This window comes from Solea solea, chromosome 3 (assembly GCF_958295425.1).
Source record: "Solea solea chromosome 3, fSolSol10.1, whole genome shotgun sequence".
In the NCBI taxonomy this organism is placed as follows: domain Eukaryota; kingdom Metazoa; phylum Chordata; class Actinopteri; order Pleuronectiformes; family Soleidae; genus Solea; species Solea solea.
In genome coordinates this window covers 5820150-5844653 of record NC_081136.1, presented here as the reverse complement: position 1 = coordinate 5844653, position 24504 = coordinate 5820150, and the positions used below count along the sequence as shown (strand labels likewise).

Here is a 24504-nt window from a genome sequence, read left to right as displayed (position 1 = left end):
CTTTGTTGAATTTCCACTTTCCCATGTTTCCCAGGATTTAGTGACCGGCACATAGGCTGCCATGCGGCTAGCTAGCATGCAGTGTACGTCTGCACTGAGTGTCCTGGTGGAAACACAAGGCCATTGGTTCCACTATCCCAGGTGTCTTCTTCTTCTTTTTTTGAGGTTTTATGGCAGTTGGCAAACCAAGATTTGGTGCATTACCGCCATCATCAGGTATGGAGTGTGGATTAAAAATGTAAGGATGTAAATATACGAGTACTTCCAAAGGGTCTGTAACCTGCGGCTCTTTGTCAGCCCCTCTGCAGTGGCCCCTAGTAGTTTTTGTAGTGTTTTAATATTTTGTGTGTCACATTCAATGTCGACGTCAAATGCGATCCTAAAAATGTGTTTGAAATAATGTAAAACACAATTAAATGACATAATGTGTACATGTAGAAGGACACATTTGGAGTCCTGTCCTGATCCAAACATTGCGTCATTTATCTCAAAGTGGGTTCCTTTTCATTTCATTAATTTGCCAGAAACAATGGGAGGACTAGGTCTACATAATTCTGTGTTTTATTTTTTTGGGTATAAACAGCAATGAAATGTCAACACTTTTCTTTTTGTAGTTTCATAAATGCAACAAACTCTCGTTCCTTTGTCGTGTCTATATAGTATATCTGTATAAAGACCTTTTTACGTGTTATTATCTTCATTTTATGGGACATTTTGAAAACCATGTTTTAAAATGTGGAGATCCAGTCAATGCAGTGACATATTTATACTTTTAATGACTAAAACGGTAAAAAAAAAAAAAAAAAGACACATTCAGTCGCAGGTGAGATGAAAACATTCAAACTTTATTTGTCACGTTCACAACTTATCTTCATAAAGCTATGCGGCCCCTTAGCTCTGATTGTCACTAGTCACATGTTCTGAGCCCGAAAACCAAAAAAAACATTTCACAGATAAGCAAAGAAACAGAGGAATCAAGGAGTGTACAGTGTACACTCGGTTATAAATTTTCATTTTAAATTTAAAAACACGATTTCTTTCATATTTCCATGAATTCCAAAGCTCACGCACCAATGGTGGTACATGTACCACAGTTTGAGAACCAAACAACAAAAAAACAAAAGAACAAAAAAAAAACAGTTCCGACACCACAAGACAGAAGCCCATTTCTTTTTAAAAAGCAAAAAACCACAGCCTTGTTATGTCGCTCTGAAAGAATAAAATTTAGTGATTTTTCCACTTCTTCGCCGCGACAGCATGACCATCACATAAAGTCCCTCACAGCTGGGGCGAACAACTCTTAAAAACCAAAACACCACGGAGAAAGGCATCGTAAAAAAATAAAATAAAATATAAAATGAGGAGACAGCAGGACATAAAGACACATTCCCTTCATCGTTCACACAGTCAGACACAGACATGGAAGAAGAAGCATTAGCAATTGTTGCCGCGCGCCTATTTACTACATGAATGCATTTGAGCATCAGTTTATTACTGTACACTCCAGTAATGACAGCAGTACCTCATATCATATCATATCTCAGCTGCGCTCAATAAGAATTAGGTAAAAGGTTGTTCATCAGTTGCAGGTTTGTGCGCACGGAGACCCAAAGAATTCAATATGAAATAAATTAATTTGACTTCAAAGCAGGTTACAAAGGTTACAGAACATTATTTTCAGTTTATTTCTGGTCCTTTTTTTATTAATATTATTATTCCAAAGAAAAGGGTGCTTTTGCAAAGCAGAAGAAAACATCATAAGTGATGTACTCCAAAAGATTGTGGAGGCAATATGAAATAAACAGCAAAAGGGGAAGCTAAGCCATATTCATTTCACAACGTCTCGTTTATAAAGTAGTGTACAAGCTTCGTGGAAAAATACAGTGTTTTCCTATTTCACAGCAGATTCACGTGGGATTCAAGCGGTTCAGCAGTTTTACTTGATGCTACAACAGTTTTCACATTTGACAGTGGACTTGAGTGAAACACGGCGGAGAAGGAAAAGTACACTAGTCTCGGGTAAATAAATAAAAGCCATACTGTGCAATCTCGTGCTTTTAAAGCTGAGGTTCACATGAGGACACGTCTGAAACGGCGTGTGTCATCTCAGGTCTGTGGTTTCGTGGGTTTTTTTCCATCATTGCACAGCGCGGCGGCGGCCTCCGACCACAAAGGCGTGGTGCGGTTTGCGCGCGCTTGAGCGCGGCAGAATGAAAGATTAATTTGAAATCCACAACCCTCGTCTCGATGTGCGGGTTCCAGAAGTGGTCTTTGTAGTTTTGCATTATGCAAAACGTACATACAATGAATATTTTATAGCACTTGCCGCTGTTCCACCGCTGGTGGTGCTTTGGTCGTGTGCTGAACCTATCTATGATGGTGCACTTACTCGATGGCAAAGCACAGGGGTTTTTTTTAATCCAATGATTCATGAGAAATTAGAAATACAGTTACCGATAATAAATAATTATGAATAATTTTAACCACTCTTACATACATGATTTTCATTAGTTGCCATGCCACCAAATGAAAAAAAAGATATTTTTCTCTCTCTCTCTCTCACACACACACACACACACTCACACAAATACACCCACATATTCTCCCTCCCATAGACCTTATTTTCCACAGATACAAGAAAGCAGACATTATTTTTGTGTGAGACTTCCGGTTTGGCATTTCCACTCAGCAGGCAGCAGGACAATAACTCTGAAACGTTCTCCTCCTTCGAGTTAATGCACAAGTACCAGAAGTGCTGCACAAAAATAGGAAGTCGGACCCTAACCCTACTTTCCGCATTGAGAAAATAGGTCTATTAATTCAAACACATAAATTACACATTAATTATGAGCAGAAGGCATAAAAATCGAGATCGCCACCAAACCAGCTGGGAAAAAAAACAGTCACAACAAGACATGAAACCTCCTGCACTTTCAGCCATCGCTTCTCCCGGGTTCAGAATGAGCAGCTTTCATTGGGTCCAAGCTGTCCTTAATGAAAAGGTAAGGCCATGTAACCCAAGCACATGGGCCATAGGAGGGCTGCGAGACATGATGATTAAATATTCAAATACAGCGACCCACAGGCATCCAGTCTTTGTCCTGTCAACTTGTTTACGTTTCCTTTTTTTTTTTTGTGCCAGTGTGTGCGGTACGACGCACGGGGGTTGCTGGTAGGTCATTAAATCCATGTCTTTCGTAGCGAATGAAGGCCTGGAGATCTTATTGCAGTAATACCCAAGATCAAAAACTGAAAAACACCCATGCCTTCAAAATGTGAGACGTGATCTGAGCTGGTAATCAGAGGCAGGTTGGAGTCTCAGATATACTGGCAGGGAGGAAAGGTGGGGGTAGTGGCTGCTTTCTGGACTCATGACCAAAAGAGGAAGGATGCGGGGATGAACTCTGGCAGGTTGAGTGAAGGCTGAGGAGTCACAAGCAGTCTCGTTCTGAGCCACTGTCATAATGGCTGGCCAAATTGAGTATCCAGCTGGTTTTTAGTCTTACCTTAAAGACTATTTTAAAATCCCTCCTTTAGCATCTAGAGTTTGTAAGAGAAGAAGAGGAAAAAAGTTGTTTATTGTGCTGTTGTACTAATGGCTGGAGCTTATGTCAGTGTCTCTCTGGCCCCTTGGGAGGCTCTTAGGAGACATGACAGCTGACCCCTTTATGTCATTATGTCTCTCTCAAGGACTTAAAGTGGCATATGTTCGGGAGAGAAACCAAAAGAGAGTCTGAAAAAAGCAAGTAACGTGATACCATTCCAGTGAAATCCACACAAAGCCCACTCTGTGCCTCACAATAGGCCAGACATTGCCACTTCTCTATTGAGTCTCAGATGTGCACATAACAGATTTGCTTCAAAGCCCCACTTTCTCCTGAAACCAGGTCCCGTCTGCCTTGGTTGGGTGTGCAACCTCACCGAGTACTGGTGTAGATCTGACAGTTCATTTGAGGACAAACCTCTAGAGATGCGCCCACTCCTTTTCAAGAGGGTCCTCAAAGACAAAACACGAAAATTAACAAAGATTTAAACAAATTTCTCCCACCCTCACAGACCAGAAAGAGAAATGATTCAAGTTCAAGTCCAGATAAGTCCAATCCTTAATCAAAGTGTGGACCCCCCCACAACAGCCAACCATTGTCCTTACAATCAGGATAGTTGGGCACTCACATATATCTAAGTCTCTATTTCCCAGGTTGTGAAGATTTCGGCCCTGGCTGAGTGGTTTGATTTTTAGTTTCTGCTGCAGGCTTTGGGGTAGACGTGGACCCATTTCCTGGGGCAGGACCTGGAGCTACAGCAGACTGTTGGCCATGGCGCACTTGAGGATGCCGAGGCAGGACTGTGTGTATGGACTGCTGGAAAGGGTGTGACTGCTGTGGAGTGCGGTGCTGGTAGCGTTGACGATAGCGCAGTGATTGGGAGTGTAACAAGTCCTTTGTGTACTGCAACTCAGGCAAGATGAGTTTGAGGCACAGTTCCTGGGCTTGGCTCATGAACCCATGGCTGAGATTGACCGGAAAGTCGTACCCCACAATGTTGACTTTTGCACTAGGCTGCCACGGACGAAGACTTTTGTTTTCGATCTGTGCTGCTGACTTGAGAAGTGGCATCCGTCTGCCAAAGCAGCTTCTCATCAATCGCTCCTGTGCCTGTTGAAGTAGACGCACCTCCCTTGCCACACAGTCCAGACCCAGAGCTGACAGCCTGCGCCACAGTGAGGCATTGAAGTGATCATAGAGACGCGCATCCAAGGAATTCCAAGCACGGATCTTTGCAGAAAGGTCTGGTGTCAGGCTCCGCTTTGAGCTCAGGGTCCGCATGTTGAGTTTAACGTAGATTATGTCATCCAGGTCCCAGTTGAGGAGATGGCGAAGAAGAACCAGTGACTCGTCAAAGTATTCTGTAATCATCACCAGGGGGAAAACCCGCTCCACCTCTGCCACAAAGGCCTCCGCATATGCCACATCTGTTGATGGCCGATCCTTTTCCCCACCCAAGTCAAAGGTCAAGGTGTTGCGTGCATACATGGAACTCTTTTCTAGTGGCCGATAGTAACGCAAGGGGTCGTCCAAGAAAGCTTCCAGAGAGGCATTGGGGACACTCTTGAAGCTCACACAGTATTGGTTGTAGTAACTGAATAAGGATTCAAACATGGAGCCCGGCTCTCGCAGTATTGTGATATAAAATGTGTCGTTTGGCATCAGCCACTGCACCTCCGTCCTATTGAAGCGCATGTGGCTGGAGATGATGTTTGGCGGCAGCGTGTGTGGATGGACAAAGTGAGTTTTGAAGGAGGTCGGGTAGCAGAACTGGTGGTTGCAGGACGGCACAGGCAACGCCACCGTCAGGTTGTTGCGCTCGGCAAAGCGGAACACAATGTTCTGCATGGTGGTGCTGGCTGTTTTGTGGGTCTTGAGGAAGGCCACGTTGGTGTGTTTAGGTTTCAATGCCGGAGAAGGGTGAGAACAGAGGTTAAGGCTACCGATGTGGAAGGCCTTCCTGGAAGAACAAAAAGAGCAGAAGTAAATGTTAGCCTCCATCAATCAAAGGAGCATCTACAACAAAAATGATGACATTAGAGAGAGAAAACTGAGCAGAGACTGGACAGATAATGGAGGAGATGGAGCTGTAAATGAAATGACTGGAAACAGAAAAGTGGGGAGAAACAGGGTCAATATATAACAGAAGCGTGTGTTTGCATTCAGTCACTCACCAGCTCAAGTGGCCCCCATGGTGCAGCAGAAGACTGACAGTGCTGATGGCAATGCAGACCACGAACAACTTCTTCTGCGACATCATTTTCTGCTTCACTGGGACTGTGGGAGGTGGGGAGGAAGAGCGAGAGCGAGGTGAGAAACGGTAGAGAAGGGAAGCACAAGAATGAGGACAAGTGGAGGTGTAATGACGAAGCGAAAAGAGGAAAAAAAGAAGATGAAGAAAAAGAGGATGAGGTGGAAGGAGAGCACCGGTGGAAAATGTGCAGCAGGGAATTGAGAAAGGTGTGTCAATGAGAGGGAGGCACAGAGGGAGAAGAACAATGAATGGGAAGTGGATATGAGAAGTGATAAGACAGGTGTAAGAAAAGAAAAAGACTATAATCCCATTTAATCCCAGGGTTTAAACTGACCCTTCAATGCAAGTGGGTTTTTATCTGCTTCGGCTTTGATTAGCATAAATGTGATCATACATTTCTTATTCATTTTCTTAATTGCTGACTCTAATGATTAATTTCAACATCGATTAATCTGTTTGATTACTTTCTCGATTAATGCAGCACTTGTTTAGTCCATAAAATGTTAGAAAACGTTGAAGAATGTTGATCAAACCTAAAACCGCTAATGTTCTTACCTCACCATATCTGCTCATTTTTGTACAGTGTACAAATTCTAACAACCTAGTTTGATGACGTTATGACACACTGTGGAATCATGGGGATTGCTGTCCAATGCTAGCCGCTGCTCCACCGTGTGACCCTTGGCTTTTGTCAGTCTATAGTAACACAGCAAATCATACCTCCATCACCCTCCACTGCTGTAAGAGTCACAGTCACAGTAATACACCCATTTAAAGTCTCTTGGCTCAAACTGAGGACAGATGGCCCCGCACATTAGGTCTCATCAGTAATGAGGAGACGTACACTTCACAGTGAGTGGCACAAACTCCCCGTGTCACTTGACCCACGCTGCTGAAATGCCGAGACAGCAGAGGAGACCTGGGAGGGAGGCCAACCCTCTCTCTACGGCGTCTCACTTGCATAACAATGACCCGACTTCTCTCTCCTTGGTCACACTGTCCGCCCGGCCACCATCACATATAATAACAGGCTAAAGCTCCTCAACGGGGGCGGAGTCGTCATAGCACCGCTGCACGGCATGAAATCAAGTGATGAGGCAAAATACCTTGTTCGAGCTGCAATCACTTAGGAATAGGTGAGCCTCATGATTGAAATCAAGTGATTTTAGGGCACACAAAAAAATCTACAATCTACCTCAGCCGGCAAACGCCAAGGAGAGGGAGGTCATTATTTATTCATAACCCCTAATGTACTCTCCCACCCAAATCTCTAGTCTGCAGGGGAACAGGCAGTTCGGTTCTCTACATACAGTATGGAAACCTGACCCTCGACAAGGGCGTAGTGTCTGCAGCTGCAACTAATTACCGTCCTTATTACTGATTCACCCTCTTATCATTTGGTGTCCAAAACTATGGAGGAAACAAAGCACAGAAATTCCCTGGAGCTTAATAAGACAAAATCCTCAACAACAAAAAATCCCATAAACTATATTTTTATATAAATATCTAAATTAGACATTAAAAAGACATTTTTAAGCAAAATTTTCTCGACTGATTTTTTTACGATAAAATTCTTTACATTTAGATCTCTATCAATTTAGTTTTTCGCACATTGGGAGACAAATACTCAAAAACTATGTTCTAAATTTGCTTTATACTGTTCAAATTTCAAAATGTACAATGCACTGTGTACAACTACCGGTTTTTATCCAAATAAACTCTAAAATCAGATTCAGTTTGTTGTTTTTCTTCACGTTAAACTGTTAATGCACACTTTTAACATGCAGTAAATTGTAAATAACTGCAAGATGTTGAAAGTTCGAAGTGTTCTAATCCTACATTCCATTTCTGGCCCTTTTATGGGAACAATACGCACAAAAAAGTCCAGAAAGACATTTTGAGGCTTACGTGTGAACGGGTTAATGAGCTGAAACCAGAAGCAGTTTGTCATTTTTGCTTGTCAAACGAGTCCAAATCACTCTTGCAATTTATAAAACAATGTACATTTCACTGTTGCCAGGGAAACTGGCAAAAACCTCAGTGATGAGCCATCTAGAGAAATTCGAGACTTTTTCCACAACACGACCAACTGTCCATCATATTTCAAACGGATTTCAATTTGATTCAGCAGCTCACACCGGCAGGCTCTCCTTGTACTACCCCGTGAATTTGTTTCTGGCTTTGAGAGAAAGATTCAGCGCAATTTTTAGCAGAGGAGGGAAAATGATTTCCTTAAACATGTTTTTTACTTCTCTCTCTCTCATAAATCATGTTTTTTGTTGTCCTCCCTTCAGAAGAAGCCATTTCCTGCTGTGTACACAACATGAAAAGGTGTCCAAGATTGACAGGTAAAGTAAATATGACATTTCGACAGAGAGGAAACATGAGTAACTGACGGAGTGTGTCAGTGCGTTTTCACATCATTGCCTCCTTACTGTCAATCACCACACGCCCACATGAAGCAGCCTTTTCGGCAAATATCATAGTTTTATAACAGGTACATCAGAAAAAGCCTACAAAAGTTCAGCCTTTACTTTGTAATACTGTTGCTGTTTAATTTAACACATTTTACTTTGAAAAGCCTAAAACAGCCTCTATTTTTTTTGTAAGTTACGTCCACATTTCACTTTGAAGGAAAAATGATTTTCACTATTTCATCCAACTGTAGTTTTCACTTCATAGTTACATCCAAGAAACGTTTTTATTTTGAGAAAGCCTTGAAAATGTAGGTGAAATTACTTACATTGGGCAGAAATTTTTAACTTATTCATTTTTTGTTGTGCCCACCTGAAGATATCATAAGTTAAACTATTTTAAAAATAAATAAATACTTAATTAATGTGGCTTCTTGTCTGTAGCCTTACCAGCCATATCTTCTTTTAAAAAGACATAATGATGTGAAACTTTTTTTTTTATTATTCCAAGAAGCGTCACCTCTATCACATTCGAGGACCCGTTTGCCTTAAGAAGATGTTGTGCTTTAATTTTAAGCGAAGCCCAGAAATAAAGAACCACGATAATTAGAGGGACGCGGCAAAAAAAGGCAACTTTGCATAGTGATGACTCGATAACTCGTTTGTAGCTCTGTGTGTGTGTGTGTGAGAGGGGGAGATGGGGGGGGGAGAGATCATGTGTCACTGAGAGTTAATAAGAAAGGGATTGAAGTGGTTTTCGGTGGACTGTCTTGACCTCTTCCCTTCATCCACCCACGTTTGCTGCCATCTTCTCCTCCTCCAACACTCCGGCCTCTTTAATTAAAAAGGTCTGATTCAGGTTTCGCTAACGATCGCCGCAGATATGGAAGAGCGGCGAGAGGACACTGGATCCCTCTGTTAGTGGACAATGGTATAGAAAAGAGTAGGATCTTATTTGTACACTGACTGGATGATTAAGTGAGGGATAATCCACACCTTTTAAAGTATTATTAACACAAACAATGACGGTGAAGACGGTGGAGGAGGCGGGTGTGAGTTTAATGGCTCTTCTAGTGCTGACACCTTCTGCGAGAGTTGTTATCATTTTCATTTTCAATCAATTCAATTTTTTATAAAAAAAAAAAAAAAAGCATTATGCTTGTTTATGTTAAAGCCGTATTGCATATTTTTAAATATAAACAAATCAATACAGAATAAATCACAGCCCTGGAATTCTTTTAAAGCAGAACTATGTTGGATTTTTTTCAATTTTTTTCCATGTACTCCTAGTGCAGGTCCCAAACCCAAATAAATGGGAGGGTTGCATCAGGACCAGCATTTTACAGCATTAAAAAATCAAATATGCAGATCCCTGAAAGTGGGTGTGGTGACCCCTTGAGAGAGAGAAACTGGAAAAAGAATAAATAAATAAAGCAAATGTGGACGTAGCCTTCTGTCGTCATCTCTTATGATGAACCTCTCCCTGGGGACTTCTACAGCTCACACCCATTTTTAAACCTGCTTGTATGAGATCGTTTTTATACAATCTTATGGATTTACCATTTTGAAGCTTCTCCTAATAAAATCCATCTACTGTGGAATAGAGAGAACACCATCAAGGCCACATGGCCACTGTCCCCTTTTTATTCGGGGAAAATCAACAGAAAACGTCCTTATATTGAAATTTCAAGGTGAATCAAAAGCTGGACAAATAAATGTATTAAGTGAATAAAATCAGTTCTTAAGTCCCTGTGGTGAAAATCAGTCACCATTCTGGATGAAAAGTCCTTGAACAAGACGCTCGGGACATTCTTAAACCTCCTATGCAGAGATCAATAGGTGCCATCTACGATAATTACTATTTACAAGGTGCAGGGTCTCGGACTTTTCTATGTCGTGACCCTTTTGTGTTGTGGCATGATGTGAAAAAAACAGACACGGACAGAACAACTGGACACGCTGTGGAGCTGAGACGGTGACAGCTGCGGCCCGATGCAACATCTGCAGCTGTCCAAGGACAAAGGCGTCATTATTTTCCAATGATGTGAAGACATATTCAAGAGTGAAACGCTTTAGACCTTTTAAAGTGTATAAACCATGAGAGGCGTGTGGGCGTGTTTTTTTTCTGACAAAAAAAGCGAGGTCAAGATTTTATGAAATCATCATCAGCGGCTGCTTTGACCTGAGGAATCTATTTTGCAGGAAGACTGTTTGCTTACATTGGAGGGTTTATCGCTCAAATCCTTTCCAAAAAAAAAAATCAATCTGAGATATGGTGCTTGAAATTATTTTCCTCCTCTATGATCCCCAGCAGCCGTAAAACATTCAGGTGATGCTGGTGAAAACAGATAGGCTAAAGGCTTCCTCTTTGCTGAAGCAGCATAAAATCTGTGGATAATGAATTCATCAATTAATTTCTTTGTGTGTGTGTGTGTGTCCACCACCACCATTTTAGCTTGATTATTGCTTTTTCAGTCACGGTGATTTATGATACACAGGGGTACTTGGCATGTGCTTGAAGGAAAAAACAGCAAAAAAAATCAAATAAGTTAAAGATTTTATCATTAAACTTTGGAGCCACCTTGAACACAGTTTTATCTAAAGGATTCTCACTTTGTAAGAAATGGACGCGGTCTTCTTTGAAGACTCGAGATTTGCATTTTGACGGGCGCATGTTAGTTTTTGAAATGTTTAGATGCGGAAAATACATCTGAGCTACGTGACGTAGTGCTGTTCCAGTTTACTCCAGCTAACAAAGTGGGCTAACTTTGCTAAACTTAGCAAAAAACAAAGCTGTTTGTTTCATGAATGAAAATAAATAAATGGGCAACACTCACGACCGCACAAAATACTAAAATATAAAACACTGAATATTTGTGCTTGTGTTTGACTGGTTCAGAAAAGCTAGCATTTAACAAAGCTAACATTTCTGCTGCTGCTACTGTAGCGATCTCAGTATAGCCTCCTAGCTCCAACACTAATGTAAGTCTGACCATAAACATGTAGCTGCTTACTTCAGAGGCTATTGGAACTTATTTACTTAACATAACATAAGAACTTAGTTATGTGCTAATATACCAAGCTAACATTTATCCTAAGTTAACACTTAGCTAACACTTAGTGAAACTAACATTTCTGCTGCTAACAACTGCAGTGTTCTCAGCGTAGCCTCCTAGCTCCAACACTGATGTAAGTCTAAGTATTAACATGTAGCTGTTTATAATTCAGACACATTTTTAATTTCTTTTAGCAACAATCTAAGCGCTAACATTTATTAAAGCTAAAGTTTCTGGTGCTGCTAACAGCTGCATTGTTCTCAGCGTAGCATCCTGGCGCCAAAGAAAACGGAAAATGGACAACCAAAGAAAAGTGACTGTCAGCAGTGTTTACTGTGTATGTGAACCTGCATCAGTGTGAACTGAAGACATTTTGTCGCAGCCTGAAGCCAAAGATGATGATTTTTTTCTTTAAGACTTCATTGTTTTCCTGTTTTCGCTCTGTACCCACAGTCTCCCTCCAATGCTCATTACTCCTGAACTGCGACTCACTGATTCTTTACTGCTTCTCCGCTGGGCTTTTCTCTCTCTCTCTCTTACTCTCCATCACCGTTTATCTTAACAGTAAAGGCAGCTCTATTCAAATGTCCCTGCGGTGCTTTTTAAGCATCTGCCCCACCCTGTTCCTGGACCTGTTAGAGACACAGAGAAAGGCCCAATCAAACCGAGTGCATGTCCATATGTGAAGTAGGGATGGGGCATTAATGTTCGATTTGTATGTTTGATTCTAAAAGTCAATCAGTCAATGCGACTATTTGTGATCTATTTGGGACTATTTGGGAAATAATCAATTTATGTATGTGTTCTTGTATTTGTTGCCTCTTTAGGACATTTTCTGGCATAAACAATGACCTTGTCAGGACCAGGTATAGCACCCATGGAGACCAAAACCTGGTCCTAATGAGTCAGAACCTCATTTCTGAGGAACTAGGGATGGTTGTGGTTAGGTTAAGGTACTAGGTATTAACTAGTTATGCTTAATGTTAGGGATAAGGCTTTGTTTAGGTTATCCAAATGAATCCTATCTGTTCTAACGGAGACTAAAACCTAAAACCTGATCCTAATGAGGCAGTTACTCATTTTGGGGCAAAGATTTGAATTGTGGTTAGGTTAAGGTAAGGGTTAAATATTAACTGATTGTGGTTAAGGTTAGGGTTTTTTAGGCTTGTAAATACAAGTCAATGCAGTGTCCTAAGAACAGCTGAAATGTCCATCCCTAAGCTGAGCATGTGCATTAATGTGTGTCTTGTGTAGCTGCCTTCGCTGACGTGTGTGCGGTTCATTACTCGTCTGCAGGGTAGACCCTCTGTGGATCCACAGATAAAGGCTTGATCTCACCCGAAATGACCCCCAAGAGAGGGAGTGATGAGAGGGCAGCGAGGAGCGGGAGGTTGGGGTGGGGGCTGGCGGCAGTGAAAGAGAAAAAACATGAGATTTGACGAAAGACAAACAGCCAGCGACTGATTGAGCTTGCAGAATCAACATCAGGCCCCGAGACAGCCTTTTAGATTAGAGGCAAGTCTTAAGATAAATCCGAGGAGAGAACAAGAGGGAGAGAAGGAAATAATCAGTGAGAGATGTTCTCTCAGGTGACGTCTAATAACAAGAACATCTTCACACCTCAAACTATCAGATTGTTGTTGATTTTTCCATCCATCCATCAGGCCTATGTACCAGTACACACACTCTTTTTACTCAACAGTTCCTTAAACAGAACCACCCGGTGTGTGTGTGTTTATGGGGAGGGAAGCACACTTTCAAAATATCATCCCCTCTTCTTTATTCATGTTCTGCTCGAGGAACTCAATGTGCTTTTGCAACTGAGCTGTTCATTTACATAAGACGCAGGCGTCCCTTCTTGCCAAATTAATTTTCTGTTCCGAGGCAAAGCCCTAAAGTGTCTTCACTAGACAAAAATCACAGCTTCCTGTCGGCCCAACTAGCCTGGCCTGCTGCGGTCCCGTCAGCCCCACTAACCCGATCAAGCACACTTTTTATAGAGCTGCAATTGAAGGATGATACATCATCGGAGATGAAGAAAACATGTTAAAACAGCAATTGGAATTGCTTGAGTTGTGAAGATGTTCCACCTCTTACCCAAGCGGCTTTTTACTTCCCAGAGATATTGAATTGTGCTTTTAAAAGCTAATGCTGCTACCACAGCACTGAGGGACCTGAGGAACCCAGCAGGACTCTACTGGACCGAAGCCTATTTTGTGTTCCTGATTTTGTTGGATGACAGGAATTGGTGTGCCAATTTGTCTTCTCACGTAATATAATAGAGACAGCTTCGCTTCATCTGCATGTCAAACATGCAGGGTTTATGAGCCGGCAGCAGGAGCCCCTCACTTAAAATTCTACAAGCCTCCATCGGGAGTATCTCGACCCGGAGTGCTTTGATTCTGCCTGCAGCAGAGCAGAAAACCAAAGGAACTGGCTGCACGTTGCAATTAAGCTTTTTTTTTTTTTTAAATAGCTTGACAGCTTTTGTCAGTGAGTTACAAACTCTACTGAGGTGCACAGACAGATTGGGTGGCCTGTTATGGAGGCAATGTAGCGAGACCATAGACCAGGGGTCTCAAACTCAAATGACAAACATCTGGTCTGGTCAGGAAGGGGCTTTGACTCAGATATAACTTGACATTAAGTAACGGGTCACAGGAAATTGACTGGAGGGCCGCATTTGGCCCTCGGGCCATGGGTTTGAGACCTCTGCCATAGACTGTACATTTAAAAAAATGGGCGGAGTCCATCACAAGGTAAAAATATACCGATTGGCCACCGGGGCACGACTCAACACAGGCTACAACTGTAGCTCAACTGCGCATTTCAATTGGATTAGTATCCTTGACTGGGACAAGGATACTAATCCAACTGAATGGCATACAAGTATACAAGTATAGCATCCCTGATGCTGAACCCTAACCCCACCCCCGGCCAGTTTCACACCCATGTTTCCCCATTTATAAACACAACACACGCTAATGAGCTAATGAACCCCCCACCACCCCTACATCATGCAGGAAGCAGTAAAATCAACACATACTTGACTAGATCAATATAACATCAATCTCACATTGAAAAAAAAGTCCTGCAAGCAATTACACAGCGCTTGAGAGGGCGCCGTCCTCATTCATGCCAATTATGACGGGGCCAAATGGGCTTAATTGGGAGTCGAGTTTGTTGATCATCACCGGAGCAAGTGAGTCGCTGCGTTCATCGAGCAGACAGAGAAGAGATCCCTTGTCAATTCTGGTTGTGGCTGCGGCCTTTTTGAAAAATTAAAAGGCAAAGAAGCCACAGGATGACGCGAAGTAATTAGTGAAAGGATGTGACGGGAGGGAAGTCTGCGCTCGATTAGACTCTGCAAACATGTGTCTTTCTGACGACTGATTATTAAACAGGAAAATGCCACAGACTGCCACTGATTGTGTTACATGCTAACAGTCTTGTATTAAGTACCTTAAAGGGATACTTGAGCTCAAATGCAAAAGTGTCGGACCAAACAAACTTCCGATCATTGCAGGCAAAAAAGTGTGTTTTCAAACAAATAAAACACAATAATTTTTTGAACGATTAAATCGATATTTCATTTGTTTGCATGTTTTACTATAATCAAAAGCGTGCTAAATGATTAATGGACGTATTGCACCGTGACCGTCCATCACCTTTAACAGACACTCCCTTCATGACTCATTTGATTTGACTTTAAAGTTGTGTGTTTGATGCAGGGCCGTAGCTACGTTTCTGAGGGGGCCTATGATTATATCTACAATTATATTTTTTGTTTTGGTGAATTCATTATTTATTTCAATGATATGAATGAGACAACGTATAATTTTGAGGACATAAAAGTTGGGGGGGGTTTAGCTCGGCCCCCCCCCCCCCGTAGACGATGCCTCTGAATAATTAACCACAATGGAACAATAAACACTCTGTTCTCACAAGTACTCCTCGTTCTAAAAATGTCAAAAGCAGATGGAAAGATGTCTGTGGCTACACAACACTGATGCAAGAGATACACCCAGAGAGAGATATAGAGAGAGAGGCAGGAATTGGGTGAAAGAGGAAGTTTTTCTACTCTGGCAGAAGACAGAGTGGGTGAAAACTTTAAAAAATCAGGTAAATTGGCTGAGATTTAAAAAAGACAATCTCACATGGCACGTGCACATGTGGTTGACCATGAAAATCAACAACTGAAAGGCGTTTATTGAAACACTGTGTGACCATCTAATCGTAAAAGTCTGGCTAAAGTCAAACTAACATAGTCGTGTTTTTCTACCGTGATGCGCTGCACTCAAAAACGAAGCTCAGTTTGGAGACTTTGAAGAAGCTCTGCTCAACAATGAGGCACAAAGAAGAACACTACGAAGCTCCGTATCACGTGTAGGCTTTTTTTTGTAACGACTTCTTTAAATGTCAATAGAGTTCGTCAAACCCGGACCTGGGTCCCAGTGAAGCTCCTCATTGAACCAGAACCTGAAAAGCGATCTGCACTTCAGCGTATCCAGTTTCTGGATTATTCTGTGCGACTGATTCTATAGATAACATATCGAATGGCTTGTTGTTACCGACTGTGGAGTTGATAGCCAACTCAGTGTGCCCTCACTGACTATGCAAGCTCATTATGTTCTCCTGGACGACTGTGTTTTGTTTGATGTGGCTCCCTGTGCAGTATAAGCCTCGTCTTTATTTCCCCTATAAGAAAAGGGGGGGGGGGGGGGGTTGCATTTCCTTGGGGTTCATGGGAACTACACCCTTCACAGACAATGTCATGATGTAAATGGAAAAAATCCAGAATATACTATTGGAATTATAACCCATACTAGGACGTTCCAACTGTTGATGTCAGGTTTCAGTTAAGACACTTGACATCTGGTGCTCGAGTCCAGTAGCCTTTTATTTCAGTAGTTTTTTTTATCAATTTCGGGGTGTTTTGCGTGTAAGAGGAGCTCCGTAGCGGACTTTGCTCAGGCCTATTTACAACGCAGTATTTCAATGTTGGCGATAACGGTATTTCTTACAGTATCCTTCGAGAGCTCAATATTTTCTTACGTTACTTGGTATAAAACGTTTTAACCACTGAACTAAACATCACATAAATCGGGCAATATGTCGGACAGCTCGACTCTTCAACAGCTGTTTTCATCATAAAAGTGAAGATGTAGTGGATGGATGTGGATGCCAAAACAGATGGAAACAGGCTAACGATAGTGTTGTGTAGTGGAAGCTTCTGATAATGTCTCTTTTGTTAATGTGACATTTACCTGCTTCGTGCTGCAGTGCATACAACAGAGCAATGTAGGAAAGTGACTGAAAATAAAGCTACAACAAGAAAGAACACAGCCGGAAAACCAGCATGTTGTTTACTGCACTTCAAATTAAAAGCACCAGCAGTTCCATGTTTTCAAATTAATAATAATAAAACATACTAACACAGCAGGAGACGACGAACTGATCGGAGACAACAATCAACAGGATCACGGTTGACTCTAGGTAAATCGTGGACTCAGACTAGATTTACGAGTTTACGTTACACTGCCCGTCGCTAATGCTAACATTACGACACTTCCAGTCCACAAAGCTGGTAAACTCCAGAGGTTCAAAGGATCCGATATATTCTGCCTTTCAGGTTTTGCCTTTGACCTTTAATAATCACCCTAGTGTAACGCACTCCAATGTTGGCTTGCTATAAAATCAGGGTTTTGCCTCTGGACTCTTGACAAGCCTTAACAACAACAGTGAAATTGAGCTTGCTCTCCGTATTAATAACAAATAATGCAATTTTTTTGTGCTTTGTGCACAACAGCAGGGCTGTTCAGATACCGTACAGGTCTTTATGCCGCCTTAATCTCCCAACCCAGACCATTTTAATCCAGGGTCTGCTGGAATCCGGCTGCCGGTTTATCTACAAGTAGATGAAATCTTTCGCACCAAGGGCAGCTCCCTGGAGCCGGGCCTGAAACCTGGCAAAAAAAAAAACCCTGGTCCATCTGTCTTCATCTGGCATGGGCAGCCGCGGATGAAAGTGTGGACTCTGAACATGCTGCCACGATGAACTGGCTTTTCTTCGTTCTGGACAATGAGTGACAAGCATTTACGAGTGAATATTCCATCGTTTGGAAACGTTTCCCAAAGCCTCCGATGCCTCGTGGGCATTCGGGAAAGCATCTGTGCTGCTGTACAGATGTCTGGAATTCTGCTGGGGGGCTGACGCTCTCACTGCGGGATCGATTTCTGCCTCAGTGATAACAGCAGCGGAGGGGGTGGGAGGTCATTTTCACTGCTGCACTCTCCCTGTCAGTGTGCATCATCCCTAATCTACTGTACCTTTGCATCAAAGTGGCTGAAAGTTGGCCTGTATGTGTATACATATATACGGTAAATGTTGTAGTGTTAAAATAACCCTAAAATAAGCAGTTTAACACTATTTCTGATTAGTACTAAAATACACTCTTATTTGTTACACTCTTAAACACAAAAATACTTAAAACTACTTCACTCTTTTAGTGTGTTTTTAATACTAAAATAGCTATTTACTAGTGGATTTGGTTGAATATGTGTTGACTGCTGTGTGTGTGTATTTATGTCTTTGTGAGGTTCAAAAAAACGTACATACCCATCTTAGTGGGGACATTTTGTCTGGGCTCCACAACTTTAAAGGGCTTTTTTTCAGAACTAAGACCTGGTTTTAGGGTTGGGGTTAGATTTGGGTTAAGGTTAGGGTAAGGGGCTAGGAAACGCATTATGTCAATAATGTGCCCTCCCTAAGATGATGACCTTGTCAGGATCAAAAGTCCCCGTGGAGACATAAAACCTGGTTCTTATAAGGCAGATCCTCAGAAAACTTGCTAGGCTGAGGTTAGGGTTGGGCATTAACTAGTTATAGTTAAGGTTACCAATATATTTTAGTGAGGACATTTTTGTTTGGTCCTCACATATTTAATTGTCTTTAGGGTCAGGGTTGGAATCAGTCATTGTTAGCAACTGTGTGACTGTGTGTGGTGTATACTTGTATTTATAGCTTTGTGAGGTCCAAAAAACTTACAAACCTATCTCTGTGGGGACATTTTGTCTGGGCTCCACAACTTTAAAGGGCTTTTTTCAGGGTTAAGACCTGGTTTTAGGTTTAAAGTTAGAATTGGGTTTAGGTTAAGGTTAGGGTAATGCATTGTCTATGAGATGTCCTCACAAAGATACACATTGTGTGTGTGTGTGTGGTCTATGTGCTGTAGATATTAAACAATAACTGAAAGATTTTATAGGGACACATCTCATCTTCCTTGTGGGCACAAAGAGCAAATCCTCAGTGTGTAAACAATAAAACTTTTATGTAAACACATACGTATTTTACAATTGCGACTATAAAGGCGAGTAGTGACGGTAACGGTCATAATAAAGTATGCAGGAAATGCGCGAGAGTCAGTCTGAAGTTATGGAAACACAATGGTGTGTCGAGCATTTCAGCAGTAATGAACTGTTCTGATGTTTTTATGAGCCAAATTATTCAAATCCACGTTGTTTGACTTTTTTTGGAATCTGTCGAGACACAAAACGTGTCAACAATTTTTTGGGTTCATCGTGACCCCATGTACTTCAGTGTGTCTTTTGCGTTGGTATGGACGTGGATTTGGCAGCGGTGGAACGTAAGACCTCTGAATGCAAGTCGTATCAATAATGGGGAATATTAATCGTCAGCCTTTGAGTCTGCCAAGGGCTTTGATAAAAAAAAAAAATACAGACAAACGTCTCTTGTCTTCAGCGTATAAATGGGTCTTAATTGTGTGTGTTGTACGGTCTTTTCATTCTTCGTTTTGCATCATTTTGGCTGTATATGCATATGGCATGAATTTAGGCAATATTGTGTCACACTCATAACGTTAAGCACAAAAAATGTCCCATTGACACCCATTCAAACTGCAATTATTGTTTTTCCATCTCACTTCCGCACAATACATGCATTTTATTGTATCTGGGTGTCAAGCTTGGCTTTTGCCTTGGAAGTGATGATTTTTACCACTCTCCACCGGATGGCCTCATTTTGGCCATATTCCTCATATGGCGAAAAAAACAGGCTATTTCCACTAGATGGCACTGTCACAAGTGCTGCTGCTAATCACTGACATATCCCAGGCTGTAATAATTCAACACGAAAAAAGAAAATACACTTTGCATGTAGTATTTTGAAAATAATTCTAAAAACATGGTGGCATCATGACAAAAACCTGGCATTTAAAGGGTTAAAATATTTAAAAAATGAAGTCAGATGTAGATGAAAAAAAATGAACTCAATGGAGGTAGAATATAATAATGTATAAAAAAAATTACACAAAATGAGCACATTTTGAGACTAATATTAGACTCAGCCCTAAGGGTCAATCTCACATGGGCTCACACACACACACACACACACACACTCTGTTATATGTGGTGTGCTGAAATGCCCGCAAGTAAATTTTTAATCATGAGCGATCTAATCACTCAAGCTCTTGGTTCATTTTAAACACTCGTCATGACCCCAACTTATACACACCGAGAGAGAGAGAGAGAGAGAGAGAGAGAACACATCCTTCTGTACCTGTCAATAATTACCAGCTATACTTAATCTCCACCTGTCCTCTTTTCCTCACTCATGTTCCTTGTTCGGGAATCACACTCCCCTATTATCCTGCTGTAAACTCCCTCTTCTTGGGGCCAGGTAACTTCCACCCAAGTTTCCCCTCATTCGTTCTAGCAGCGCCACCATGAGGAGAAATGAAGCGGCGACGCCAGGCGAGTGAAACTGGCAGGGACCGCCTTAATTTGTGAATTAAAAATATCAATATTTGCCCTGGCGTGTCGATTATCGCATTGCACAAGGAAGGACGACGATATATGACCAAATTGATCATTTGATCCATATTTCCAGATGTATCCAGATTTGATACATAAACGCTTAAAGAGGATTCAGATTCTGTCCGTATTTATTCAGTTGGAGGAACGTATGATACATACTAACATTTCCGAGCCTTTGTGCTCCCAGGGAAGCAGTAAACAGAGCTGCTCCTTTTTTTTGGCTCGGGGCCTGATCTCGACCATCTTTGGGGACAATGTACAGTAAGCAGCCACGGAGCTGTTTATCTTAGTCTAATATTGTGTAAATAAACTCCCTTCCCCGAGCGCCGGCCTTCAGAGGCCATCCAAACTTAAGTTTGTGATAAGGTATAACAATGCAGCGGATTCTAGTCAGGACAAAAACACTTAATCTTAATGACTTTTTACAATAAACTTCCAGCGCATGGGTATGCACTTGTTTCCTGCAGGATTTGTTTCGGCAGCGGGTGCGGATCAAATCTATTCACGCAGTTATTAAACATTGAGTGACCTCTAATTAAAAGGGTTAGCTTTTTACGAAGACATGGAGTAGACGGCACACCAACCGCGGCGATTTGAAAAAGCGTGACCCGTATGTAAGCAATTCGTAATTTGCATTTCATGCCCGACTTACGCTGAATTAAAACATCGACAACTATTTTGATAATCGATTTCTTCATGATTAAAACAAGATCTCCGATTGTTTAAGCTTCTTAAATGTGAATATTTTCTTCATTTCTTTTGCTCTGGGTAACAAAGAAATCATTAAAGGAGAATCATTTTGGTTTGTGGACAAAACAAGACATTTGAGAACACCATCATTTCCAGGTTTGACGAACACCGATCAATATTTTTTAAGGTTTTCTATTTCTATATTTTATGGACCAAACGATTAATCGAGAAAATAATCGTCAGATTAACCGATTATGAAAATAATCGATAGTTGCAGCTCTATCCTTGTTGCGGTTGTACGATGACCCGTTACATGTACTTAGTATTTAGTGAATACATTATTTTTACTTGTCGCATATCATTTGTTATTATTCCAGTGTGCGAGCCGCATCACTCGACCTCAGCTTCACTACAACAATCAATTACTTCGCTGATCATCAACTACTTTGATCACCTCATCACATTTTTTTTCCATAGAACACAGAAATCATTGTAACGGAATCATTTGGGTCTGAGGACAAAACAAGACATTTGAGGAGCACCATCATTTCAACATTTCCTGACATTTTATGGACCAAGCCGCTTCGTCAAGAAAACAACGTCAAGAAAACAACGGACAGACTTGTCTAGATTATGAAAATGGTCTTGGCTTGTGGCCCTAATGCCAAACCTGCACTAGAATTTGGAGCGCCACACCTCAAATGACCAAAGACATTAGCAGCACAAATATTGACGCCACCGGCAACACCAAACATCAACAAGAGATAATGGCTACATCCGTATTCAAACTGTTTTGTTATTCATTGTTTACCTTTGAATACATATGTATTCATATGTGCTCAAGGAGACCATCACAATAAACATCCCACCCCTCCCTCCCTCCCCCTTTATTCCTCCTCCACCACTGCAACGCCCAGAGACGCACACAGAGGGGCCTGTTTCGGAAAAGCAGAATTCAGAGGAAAGAAAATCCAGCCAGGCTTGACCACGTCAGATCGGTCCACACTGGCTCGAATATGTTTTATGAAGGCTAAGCCTGGATTTGGAGGTTCAGCGAGGTGAAGCCAGGTTTAAGTGACTCAGATTCATACAACAACACTGACCGACCGTAGGCTTTGCAGTGCTCCAGAACCAACCTATCGCATTGGTTGCAGTTTCGGGCTGCAACTGTGTGTGTGTGTGTGGTTTTCTTTGGCCCTAACCTCACTAACACTTGCGCCTACAGTACCTATGGGTGGTAGAGGTGGCGCGATGTATATCGTCTGCGATGGTATCGTTGTTTGTGTTTAAACGACGTGCAAGTTGACAATATCACGTGTGTGAACGACTTTGCAAGAGCCGATGAAACGCGCACCAAAATGCCTTGTGACTGGTATCAACATCTGTCCCGACGAATCCGATCCCACGTGGACGAGTAGAGGCCTGAGCGCTGTCCCAATCTGTCCAAAATGCGTCCTCAGATCTGAACACAGAAACCACATTCGGAGGTGGTTGGATTTTGGCCTGAACGCGATCCATTAACCCTAACCCACCACCACAATATTAACACTGATCAACACTTTACTTTATTTCTGATGGTTAAAATCCTGTTTCATTTCATGGCAATGTGAGATTGATCACCACACACACACACACCACATCAATAAACCACAGTCACTCCAGGATATGTTTAAATGCCAGCCCATTTAATGTGTTTGGAGAGCAATTTTCTCGTCTTTATGGCGTCACATCTTAACCATCAGGAGCAACTTGGAGGTCAAGTGTTTTTCCCAAGGACACATCAGTATGTAGACGAGCAGGAGCTCGGAAGTTGAACCCACAAACTTCAAGTTGACTCGCTCTACCGCTGAGCCACCGTCGCCCCGTCAATGTCATCTGAACACGATCGGACCTTTAAGGTCCAGTGTGGAGTCTAATGGTAAGACTGTAAACTACGGTGGCCTACGTGTATCGTAAATTAACCCTTAGGCCTTATCCCTGACCTTAACCATAATCAGTTAATGACTAATCAGAATTCAAAAGAAAGTACATTTATTTTTATATAGCACCTTTCACAGATATGGAAGTGCTTCACAGGGCGAAAAACACAATAAAAAGAATAAGACAATAAGAACCCTAGTCTAACTAAAAGCCTGATTAAAAAGCCAAATGGGGGGAAAAAGAGGAGAGCGTTCCACAGTCTAGGTGCTACTGCTTCAAATGGGTCTTTGGGACCACAAGTGACATCTGACCTGCTGACCTCGCACTGCAGTCCGGGGTGTGAAGCTTGCAGCAGGTCAGAGATGTACGGAGGAGTTTGACCGCGTAACGCTCTGAACGATTCTAAAATTCACTGGTAACCAGTGACGGGAGGTTTCTGTTGCTGAGATCATCGCTGAACTACATTGAAATGCAGATGACACACGGCACTGTATAATAATAATTCCTATCTTCTTCTTCTTCTTCGTCATGTGAGACATTTACACCGATCACAAAGGGAGCGACGTCTAACTGGACTGGAACGCTTTATGGCACTTTTTCACTCAACAGTTATAGCACGGGGTTGTTTTTTTTTGCGTTTCCATTAGCGGTGGTACCTGGACGTGGACAGAGTGCACGGTCACTGGAAAGAGTCACGGGCGAGACGAGAAGACACAGGAATCAAAGCGAACAACGCCGAACTGTAGATGGGTTACAGAGACCTGAGAATGTGCATTAATGTCCAACAGTTAGCAAAAATCGCAATATTTAACAGACGAGTCCAAGTGTGATCGAGGAGACGAATCAAAACTCGTTCAGCCGTATTTTAGTTCAGTGACTGTGTCAGACAGGGGACTGGATGAAAGACACACACACACACACACACAAAGCTTGTTTTAGGGACACAACAAGAAGAATCTCCTCAAAGGTGTCATACACAGAAAAATGGGCCAGATGAGATTAGATTATGATTTTTTTGGGTTGAGTGCGTCTGTGTGTGTGTGTGTGTGTGTGTGTGTGTGGCACACGTGAGGACTACATGCTTGGAGAAAAAGTGTCATCAGCCGATTCATGAATGTTGTCAGTCTGCGCGTAATTGTGATGAGGTGCACGCGCGTCATCGGCACATTAAAGCACCCACCACCCCCAAAAATTAAAAACAAAAGGAAGAAAACACCACCGTTATGTCGTCGTCGTCCCGTCCCCCCCCCCCCCTCTGGTGTGAGGATTAAAGGCAGCATGTAGGGCACAGGCGCTGATATAACAATCTCACCCACCTTTGTCATCACAGGAACAGCTGCGGTGGATGTGACGATCGTGGCGGTGATTTCTCTCCCCCCCACCCCCCCTCTGATCGGGCTCCGTGTCCCGGTCAGCCTTCAGCCTGCGCCCCGCTCCTTTCCCTCCTCCTCGTATCTTCTCCGTCTGTGTGTGTGTGTGTGTGTGTGTGGTGTCGGTGCTGCTCGGTGGTCGCTCAGGTGTCGCAGTCGGTGCTAAAGCCGCAGCCGTTGATCCGCTGTCTGCCTGTCTGTCTGTGTGTGTCTGTGTGTGTCTGTCTGTCATCACAGGCTCCGCGCGACTCCTCTCTCCGCGTGCAACAAAAACGGGACACACACTCCCTCTCTCCCTCTCTCTCTCTCTCCCCCCTCTCTCTCTATGTCTCTCTCCCCCCCCCTCTCTCTATGTCTCTCACCCCCCTCTCTCTCTTTCTTCAGTAGCCAATGCGCGCCCGTTTGAGTTCTAGCACGCGC

At 42.4% G+C, this 24504-nt stretch overlaps 1 protein-coding gene across 2 annotated transcripts; it reads right to left on the bottom strand.

Moving 5' to 3' along the window:
* Positions 1-824: 824 nt before the first annotated feature.
* gal3st3 (galactose-3-O-sulfotransferase 3) lies at positions 825-24093 on the bottom strand. 2 transcript variants are annotated; one of them, XM_058625383.1, is made up of 3 exons: positions 24031-24093; positions 5720-5822; positions 825-5505 (listed from the first exon to the last, which is right to left on the bottom strand). In XM_058625383.1, exons 2-3 carry the CDS (start codon positions 5803-5805, stop codon positions 4188-4190), a joined length of 1404 nt encoding a protein of 467 aa, XP_058481366.1. In that variant the 5' UTR covers positions 5806-5822; positions 24031-24093; the 3' UTR covers positions 825-4187. The 2 variants fall into 2 exon arrangements, with proteins under 2 accessions (XP_058481366.1, XP_058481365.1); XM_058625382.1 differs by lacking the exon at positions 24031-24093 and adding an exon at positions 22149-22211.
* Positions 24094-24504: the final 411 nt, after the last annotated feature.